Source organism: Triticum dicoccoides, chromosome 3A (genome assembly GCF_002162155.2).
Source record: "Triticum dicoccoides isolate Atlit2015 ecotype Zavitan chromosome 3A, WEW_v2.0, whole genome shotgun sequence".
Classification (NCBI taxonomy): Eukaryota; Viridiplantae; Streptophyta; class Magnoliopsida; order Poales; family Poaceae; genus Triticum; species Triticum dicoccoides.
In genome coordinates, this window is record NC_041384.1 from 124,023,962 (window position 1) to 124,033,792 (window position 9,831).

At 49.1% G+C, this 9,831-nt stretch overlaps 1 protein-coding gene across 2 annotated transcripts; it reads right to left on the reverse strand.

Moving 5' to 3' along the window:
• Positions 1-334: 334 nt before the first annotated feature.
• LOC119267526 (gibberellin 2-beta-dioxygenase 3-like) lies at positions 335-3,014 on the reverse strand. 2 transcript variants are annotated; one of them, XM_037548916.1, is made up of 3 exons: positions 2,482-3,014; positions 1,338-1,677; positions 335-810 (listed from the first exon to the last, which is right to left on the reverse strand). In XM_037548916.1, exons 1-3 carry the CDS (start codon positions 2,928-2,930, stop codon positions 571-573), a joined length of 1,029 nt encoding a protein of 342 aa, XP_037404813.1. In that variant the 5' UTR covers positions 2,931-3,014; the 3' UTR covers positions 335-570. The 2 variants fall into 2 exon arrangements, with proteins under 2 accessions (XP_037404813.1, XP_037404815.1); XM_037548918.1 differs by having other exon boundaries at positions 698-866.
• Positions 3,015-9,831: the final 6,817 nt, after the last annotated feature.

The following is a 9,831-nucleotide window of genomic DNA, read 5'->3' on the forward strand; positions in this document are numbered from 1 at the left end:
CAGGGTCTGTAAAAAAGTTTACTGTTCATGAGCTGTTTTGACCCGATTTGTCTTTTTTGCCGAGACCTACTCAGATATCCAAATGAATTGAAATTTGAAGCAGGCCTCACGCATCAAATTATCTACCACACAAAAAAATTAGATTTTTTGAATTTTTCTAGTATTTGTTTTGAATTTTTTTTCTGACCGGGAGCAGCTGAGCCCGGGCTCCAGGATGAATTATCGGAAATATTGTTACTTCTCATCTAGATAAGAGCTAGACACACCGGCTTTTCTAATAGCTTTTCCTTAAGCTGCGTATGTAGACACTTGTTGAAATCTCTAAAACAACATCTGAGCTACATCTGTATGTGGTAGTTCATTTGAAATCTCTAAAAAAACAAATATTTAACAACGGAGGGAGTAGTTAACTAGGACCATGGCCATGCATGCATCACACACACACACAAGTATATAGCCTGCAGTATAAGGCTCTTCTCAAAAGAAAGAAAAAACACATAAGTATATAGCCTGCAGTATATATACGTAACGCACGGAAGCTAGTCTGTCAGACAGCTGGTCGATCGCTAGCTAGTTCTCGAAGCTGCAGAGGCGGTCGGCCGCGAGCCTGCCCTTGTGGGTGCTGCTCTTGTACTCCTTCCAGGTGAAGTCCCGGTACCGGCTCCGGCCGCCGTCCCCTAGCAGCTGTCGCAGCGGCGCCAGCCTCTCGCCCATCGGCGGGCCGCCGAAGAAGATCATGGACACCCTCGGCCTCTCGCTGCTCACCACCACCCTGTGCCTCACGCTCCTGAACCTCCCGTTCGTCAACACCTGCACGTCCCCAGGACCGACCCAATTAATACGATGCGTTGCACCTGAAACTGAAACTAGTCTCAAATAAATTCAGCAGGAGCACAGCGAGGGAAAACTTGCTCTCATTAACTCATGCATGCATGCATGCATGCATGCATTATTAGCATGCGTCGTGCCAGTGTTTTCACGTGCACGGCACAAGGGGGCGGGCCCTGTGCACGATCGCGCGCTGGGTGTAACTGTACGCATGCACGTATATACAGTACCGCAGCACTATATATGTAGCCTCGTGCTGCACTGCTGCCGCTGCGCTTATTTGATGTGGACACTCGGGAGAAGGCCCGAGACCGGGCACTGGTCATCATTGACTCGATCTGATTTGCCCGCCCGGAGATCCGATCGACTTTGACACGCACACAGTAAAAGTGACGTGCAACAGTAGCAGCGTCGCATTGCATGCACCGTACCACGTACGTCCGTCCCTATGAAAAAAGTACTCCTGCCGTGTAGTGTAGGTAGCAGAGCAGAGCGGGGCGTGTGCGTACCTGCAGGGCGTCGGCGACGTTGACGAAGAAGGCGTCGGGGTCGGGCGGGACGGCGGCCCAGGAGCCGTCGCGCGCGCAGATCTCCAGCCCGGAGGTGCCGTTGGAGCGGAGCAAGGAGATGATCTGCGGGTCCGTGTGCTCGCCGAACCCCGTCAGGAGGCGGCCCTGCAGCTCCGGCCGCGGCGGGTAGTGGTTCACCCGGAGCATGCTGTCGCTCTCCGCGTCCGACACCAGCCGCGACAGCGCGTCCGCCGGCGCGACCCCCAGCCCCTCCGCCATCAGCTCCAGCACGCCGCACGCCATCCGCCGCACCGCCGCCGCGTACTCCTCCAGAAGATCCCTGACAACAAAAAATGGACCATCAAAATGTCACTCCATATACCATTTTTCTGCGACTCCGATTAATGGATGATGTCAAAAGAGATGCGGATAGGGATGGGGCGCGGCAGCGGCAGCGGCAGCGGCAGTGTGGAGTGTAAACGGCAGCACGTCACCGGAACCGGAGCGGCGGAAAGGCAGCGTGCGTGCGTGCGTACGTAGCTGGACGGACGGGCGGCGCGTCGACACGGGTGCGCGGCGACGCCGACACGTGCGAACGGGGCAGCACGGCAAGTAGAGAGTGATCGAAAGGAACGGGCCGACCGTTACGTCGCCGCCGCACGTGAGTCAAACGGTAAAGATTCGCCGCCTCCGTACGTCGGCCGCGATAAATAGTGAAGCTCCACGCGGCCACGAAAGGCCAATCTTATCCACGGAAATCCTCCTTGTATTTTCAAAATTTTGCTTTTCAGGAATTTCAGGAACTACAAAACTATTCCACCAAAAAAAAATCCTACAGCTTCGTGTTAAGGTCATTGACGCTAAATTGACTAGTGTTGCTAGCTAAGATTCACCTTTGGTACGCTTTAGGAGTTCAGGTAATGCTCTCCAACAACTGACAGTGATTGGACGGTTCGAGCACGCATTTTGAGCTGAGCAGATCATGATAGGGCGGGAAAGAAACGTGGCGTGGCATGTGCATGTGCATGTGCATGTGCATGTGCATGTGTTCGTCAGCGGCGGGAGGCGGTGCCGCCTGCCGGTGCAAACGCGGAGCGCGAATGTAAACGACCAGCGTGCATGGGCGGCGAACGGACGAACTCACCGTAAGGGGCAGGGGGGCTCGGACAGCGACGCCGCGACGGCGTCGGCAGCGCACGGCAATGTCCAGGACGCGAAGGAGGCGGCGGGCAGCGCGCCGGCGGGGGTGACGCCCAGCATGAGGTACTCGATCCACCCGAGGTCGCCGGAGACGCCGATGCGCTTGCTGCCGTACCCGAGCGGCCGCCCCGCGGCGGCCTCCTTGTCGGCCTGCGGCAGCGCGAAGAACTCCGCCGCGGCCGCCTCCACGGCGCGCACGAGCTCCGGCGGCACCCCGTGGCCGGTCACCTTGCAGAAGCCCTGCTCCTCGCACGCGGTCACCAGCGCGCGCGCCGCGGCCGCGCGCCCGGGCCCCGGCGCGGCGGACAGGTCGACCGCCCGCACGTGGGCCAGCGGCGGCTGCGCCGCCGGCAGCGCTATCTGCTCCAGCTCGCCCTTGGCAAGGACCACCATGGCCGGCTTCTTCTTCTTCCTTGGTCTCGAGGAAACAGAGGAGAAAGCAGGGCAAGAAGGTCCGATCGAGTAGGCGCGAGAGCTCTCCGAGTCCAGTGATACGAGCCGTGCTCTTTGCCCTCTATATATAGGCGCACAGCAAGCTGGGTTGGTGCAAGTACAGCCTGAATATTCCGCGCGCTGCACCGTGCCGTGCACCAGTGACGCTGCATTCGATTGATCTGGGCCGTTGGACCGAGCACCAATGGCATGGATGACACAAAAAATCTTGAAACTCCATCATGTTACACTTCCAGAAAACTTAGCTCGGTCAGAGCCTTCAGAACGATGGGCAAAAGATGAAGGTCATTTTCAGCCACGGTCATCTTTTGACAATCAAAGGCTCATTGCCAGCATTGCTTGCAAGTTACCTCCATGTGGACGACGTACACGGGTCCATTTGCCAACACTGGGAAAATGCCCTTGTGTAGCCAGGCAAGATACCTACGGGTCCTAAAAACGCTGGACATAATCGTACATGGGCCAATAATTCCGCGAATTGCATGCCGTGGCGTGGTGGTACAATGTACTCCGTAGAATGGAAAAGGATGTACACTTTTGCAGCGCTTGCTTGGAGAACCACAAGGATGATATGCCCGGGTTCATTTCCTTCTTCAAAAATAGAAATGGGCTGCGTGATCGGGGAGCCCCGCTGAGCTGTCCATGCTAAAAAAATCCTCGCCGGGTGCAAGAGATGGACGCAGATAATGTGTGATGTATGCCTATGTTTATCGCTTGCAAACCTAAGGATGATAATCTCACGTTCTAGATGGAACTTGACGTCTTTAATAAGAAGTACTTGTGAGAAGTGCTGAGAGGATAGGATGATCATGACAGTTGCGCTTGCTTTTCAAGAGCATCTCTGGGTGATCCTTTAAAAAATAGAGGAGTAAACCGCTGAGTAAAGTTAGTGGAATAAAGTTTTGCTCCACTGACGGTGGCCAGACCTACCTGATCCATTAAATTTAGCGGAGTAAAAAAATTGCATAATTTTTTTAGCCCAACGACATGAATCCCGAACACAATATATCACTAAGCATTCAAATTTTTGAAGATAAACATGCATAAATATAAACCTTTAGCAAGCATTTTCACGTATCGAGAAACTGGAATTAAAACATGCATAGTTCAACCAAAAAGTATCACTACACCCACCAACTTTGATCCAAAATCACCACAACATACCATGTTTTATGTTGTGGATCGAGGCCAACCAATGGCATGCGTGAGCACGAACTCAAACACCGTCCTCACCACACCACCACCACCACCATACACATGCCAATCATCCTCACCGCCAACATCACCACAATCACCGCAATAAGCATCAGCCGCAATGGTTTTTTTTTACCTAGTAGGCATTTCCCCAAGCACTTGGCGCCCACGGCTCGTTTTGCCGGCTGCAGCGGCCGGACGCGTCAGAGCAATGGCAGTAAGGGTGGCCGGAGACGCCGCACGTGTCACCGAACGAGGACGATGGTCCGAGTGGCCTTCTTCTTGTTCTTCTTCGTGTCCTCCTCGGTGAGGGCCAACACCGCGGTCGTCAGTTTCCTAGCTCGCTTTCGTCGGCGAGAGCAGGAGGAGGGTGGCCTACTGTCGCTCGAGAGGCAGTGGCCACCCCGCGGGCCTTGTTACCTTCAGTGGCAGCCGGTTTGGTGGGCCGAAGAAGATTGTGGATCCCCAATCTTTTCTCTGTGCAGGCGGCGGAGCGGGGGTGGTTTCCGACGGCGACGCGCCGATGACACTGGCCAGCGGGGTGGTGGTAGGGTCTTGGCCACCCATTCCGACAATGGCAACGGTCATCGGTGGTGATTGCGGTGGGTGGGGAGGCTACGGCTGGAAGAATGGCACCGCGGGAGCGAAAGAAGGAGCGGAGAGGAAAGTTTACTCGGCAGCACGGGGGAAGGTATTTTTAGGCACCGTAGGGGGGGGGGATTTCGGTAGAGGAGTAAAATGTTTACTCCCTTATAGGATTTAGTACTTCAGCTAGGTCCGGTTTAGTGGAGTAAATCAGAAAATTTATTCCCTTATACCCTCTCCGTCAGGAATTACTTATCGCAGAAATAGATACAAGTTATTCCGGATGAAGAGAGTAGCTTTTTAGGGAATCGGCTAGAGATGCTCTAAGCCAGCCAATCTTTTACTGCAGATGGTAAGGTGACCACCAATAATTCCAATAGTTCTGCAGAAAATTCTATATATCTCCTACTTAGTCGAATCAGTCATTGTCCTATGCTAATCGCTACTCAAGATTGGGATTTGTACGTGTTAATCCCAGCAGTTATATTCATGTAAAAAAAAGGTACTTATGTGAGTAGCCTGTGGGGTCTATGATGAAGGTTATAAGCTTGAAGTTGCATTTAGAAAAGCTTCAGAGAATGGCGGCTGGAGCTTGAGTCATTTTCAACCTTGGTCATCTTTGGACAAAGAAGCCATTGCAAGTACCTAGCTATATGTTGATTTACTACTCATAACGTTTTCTGATTTTTTGGAAAGGTTTGTTTTGTTTTGTACCATTGGTTAGGTTTAATATGCTTGAAACCATTTCCTTACAAAAACAGAAACGATACTGAAAGAACAAAGGGCTCATGCTAACAATCCTCGCCAAGCTAGTGCAAGAAATATATGCTTTTTTTCAAGGAACAAGAAGTATATGCTAATAAAGTATGGTATGTTTGTCACTTGCAAATTCCAGAAATTTCAGAAGTGTTCAGAAGATTATCGTCTCAATTATGCTAGTATCTGAGTTTAATTAGCCAATCAACTTCTTACTGCAAGAGGTAAGGCGGTGATCTATACTGCCTGTACATCTTATGCTTAGCCATGCAACGGTGATGTATATTGAAGAACATCCCTCTTCTCTACTAGTTTTTTTTTTTTGCGAGAATATCTCTACTAGTAATAGCTACTCCTTTTTTCATGGATGTGTGGTCTTTATCCTTTAGGTTTGGGGTTCTGGTTTTTTTATGCTTTCTTTGTAAAGAAATATAAGAGCGTTTAGATGACTACTTTTTATTGCTTTGATACAGATGAAATAGTCGATCTCGTGTTTCCTTTCAAGCCTTTTCCCATTTAGAGAATTGTGCCTACTTTACATCTTATCTTCTAGAATTTTCTCATTCTTTTTTGCTTAATTATGTCCTGTTTTTCTAACATATTCTTTCAAAATCTTGAAAAGGCAATTACATGTTTGTTTTTTCTCTCGTAACGCTCAATAGAAAGCTTTATGTGTGTCATACGTTTGGTGCATCTCAGATTTTGGACCAACTCGCTTTCACATTAGATATTGATAGTTACTCATATATTGAAATGGATCCGACCGACTAGTCGACGTGACATGAAAAGAAGTGGGATTTGACTGTGGGAATTAAGATATGCACAAATACATATAAATAAATAAATGGATAGATAAAGATAAAAATGATCTTTTCAAAAAAAGGAAGAAAAAAATGCAATGATCCGATTGATAGGGCTAGGCGTGCTGCAGGCCGAAGGAGCAAAAGTGCTGCTGTAGGTGGCGGTTGAAGTTCTTAGCAGGAAGAGAGGATGGGCAAATCGTTGTGTGATGTTTCTAGGACGCCTCCATGGTCTCTCGTCTAGATTCATTTTGTTAACATTTTTTCTGTTCTTGTGTCATGTTGTTAGAAGTCTCGCTTGGGGTATGTTTGAGGTGTGTTGCTAGGCATTGTGTCGCCGTTTCCTTTCACAAGTTTGGCCATGGTCTTGATGTTTTGTTTCTGGTTCTGTTTTAGCTTGTGTGCGGTGGGCTTGGACCATGGGGTGACTGACACTAGTGTTTTTATCAATTTCATTCTTTTTTTTAAAGGAGGTTAAACCCTCCGTCTCTGTATCATTGTAATGCACGTAGTCATTATTATAAAACAAATGCAACCATATTTGAACCATTACATGACATGAAAAACATCTATGACTAAATCAACTTCTTTCACAACAACGTCTTCAATAAGGAATAAGCACCCTCATGCCGCCATCGCCAATCCGCCCAAAGACGGCCAAGACAAAGATTTTCATCCTGATTGTCAAGATCGGCCACCGAAGGTTGGCACATCCACAAGGACACAATGTCTTCAACAAGTTAACGACTTAAGTTTTTTTTTTTTTTTTGCGCCTAACCAATTAAGGTCAAAACAAGAGTTTTCAGCACGGAAACGAAGTGGTGTTTATCTGAAAGACGGATTTATCAATAGTCACGTCGTACGTACTTTCGGGTTTATCGAAGCCAGAAAGGCGCTAGCGATTGGGTGGGACATCTTCCCACCATAGACCGGACAGGCGTCAGTCTTCTCAATTTCGCGATGAATGCAATTAAATTGATCCGTTAAAAGAAACTGCACCAAACAATCACTTCTGGTGATTTTCACGATGAGTACTGCTAGTGATTTGCTAGTAGCGCTACCAGTACTAAGCTAGAAACTGTTGGTGTCTCCTTTTCCTGTACATCAGAAGAAGAAACAAGTACCGTTTCGAAAAGAAAGAAAGAAGAAACAAGTACGTATAAAGCATTCAGATCACTACTTTACAGAGGGAGTACACTGTCTCAGAGAAAATGAACCACGGGGGAGAGAGAGGGGGGATCGGAGAAGCGCAACTCGTCAACGCCGGGCCGGCCGGTCTTAATGACCATCGCCGTCAGGCTGTCGACTGTCATTGACGAATTTGTTCCGCCCTGGGCATGAATGCGCCGCGGCGCGATCATGGCGCCATCATTTTCCCGCCCACTGTGCGTGGCCATGCATGCATGGCCCGATGGCCACGGCTTGCTCGATCGCTCATTGCACCTGCCTACTGTGCCGCACGTCCCCGTGATCTCCATCGCGCACGTTGCAATGTGGACTTGTATTTCACTGTTTCTTGCTGGCGCATTCCTCGTGCTTGCTGGCACGGAATGATGGCGGTATTGTTTCTGGTCTAGCTAGCGTGCGACGTGCAAGCAGGGATCGTTATTTTCTTTCTTACGACAGTGCCAGCAGCTTATACCCGGTATAGATTACAAATGAAGTAAAATGAGTAAATCCACACTCTAAAATGTGTCTATATATCCATATATACTTCATATTAAAATCTCTAAAAAAGACTTATATTTAAAAATGGAGGGGGTAGTATCCTTCCGTTTTTAAATATAAGCTCTTTTAGAGATTTCAATATAAACTACATGCAAAGTAAAATGTATGAATCTACACTTTAAAATATGTCTATATACATTTATATGTAGTTCGTATTAAAAAATTTAAAAAATTTATATTTAGAAACGAAGGGAGTACATAACTGCAATGAATTCCTCCTCGTGCTTAAATAAACTGAACTCGAGTGGAATGAGTTGATGGCATGATGGAGCATGGTCTGTGCTATCTCCGCCGTTGACGTACATATCTGTGGAGTAAATCGAGTTACTTAATGGTGGATGTGCATGTCTGCGGTTCAGGCTTTCAGTGCTATCGTGCACAACCGATCACCATGTCTATCACGCACGCAGAGGTACACAACACACACCAAAAGTGCGCCTCTGGGTGTAAAAGGCAACTTTGGAAGTTGGAAGAGAAACTCCGCAACAAACTTCAAAGGGCAAATAGAAGCTTTCCTACACGTCAGCCGCCTCGATCCGTCCGGCGGTCTCGTCAAACGGCAAGAGAAATGGGAACCTGTCCGTCTCATTTTCCTTTCCTTTAGTTTATGTTTCCCTGAACGGCATCGACAAGATGGTGGTGATAATGGCGTATTGAAATAGGGTCTCTTTAGTCTCTTTCTACCTCAACGACGTCTGATCCTACGTCGATGAAGGACATGTGAGAGTTTGTGTCCTAGATATGTCGATTCATGTTAGATCTTGGCAGTTGGTGTGTCTTACAGGGAGACCTATTGGCTGGATATTAGTCCGGCAACTTCAGCATCTCTTTCGTGTTGCTTTGTGGCATAGTTTAATTTCTTCAAACCTCTAAACTAGTGGTGATAGATTGCAAGCCTATATATACTGCTTGGAGTACGCTTCAACGAATCTCGTCTCAAGGGGTGGGTGACTATTACAATCTTTAAAGCCTGATATGGCGAGGGCGTTTGCAGGCGTTCTTTTCTTGCACTATTGGTTCAGTGCGTCCACTTTTAATATGCATCAAACGCCGCATAACAGAGGAAAAAGAAGGCTAGTATGGTTTACAATGTAATTTATCCTTTTTACTGGTCGTTCTGCGTGTCTATCATTTGTAGTACTGCCCTTTTGTTTTTCTAGATATTAGTCTGATCCAAAATGCATTTTGGATGCCTTCTAAGAAAAATCTTTAAAAGGTATACAGAGAACGTATATGAGGAAACGTACATACAGGTTGCACGTAGATCTTGCGAGGTTTTGGCCGTACGCCCATGTTTCGTAGTCACATCCCAGTGTGCAAAGCTGGATGCATGCATGACGATCTTCTGTCTCAGAAAAGAGAAATGAGAATGATGAGGATCACGCACGTATACGTTGATCTACTCGTGTCCACGGCAGCCGGTAGGTACGCCCAATCAGTCCCGCAGGTCGGCGAGCGCCGCACGCGACCGACCTCGGCGGCCTCCACGTCGCCCGCGCCTCGCCGGCGACCACGTAGCGTAGGCACGCCCAGGGCAGCATGGCGGGCCGCCCGCCCGGGCCCCGTCGCGCTGGGGCCGGCACGTAGGCACTAGGCACAGAGGCAGGGCCGGCCCTGAGGGGGGCAGGGGGGGCGGCCGCCCCGGGCCCCCAAAATATTGGGGCCCCCTCCCAGGAGGTACGCACGTAGCCTATGTGGCATGGCCCAGGGAGAGAGGCAGGGGCGTAGCAACGCACGCAGCAGATAGCAGCCCACGAGTCTTTTTTTTTTGCAGTTTC

Excerpts from the sequence above, each read along its gene's own strand:
- LOC119267526 (XM_037548916.1), bottom strand. The coding sequence starts at position 2,930 with ATGGTGGTCCTTGCCAAGGGCGAGCTGGAGCAGATAGCGCTGCCGGCG. Across the intron at positions 1,678-2,481 it reads GAGCCCCCCTGCCCCTTACG|GGATCTTCTGGAGGAGTACG; the intron begins GTGAGTTCGTCC and ends TTTTGTTGTCAG. Across the intron at positions 811-1,337 it reads ACGTCGCCGACGCCCTGCAG|GTGTTGACGAACGGGAGGTT; the intron begins GTACGCACACGC and ends GGGGACGTGCAG.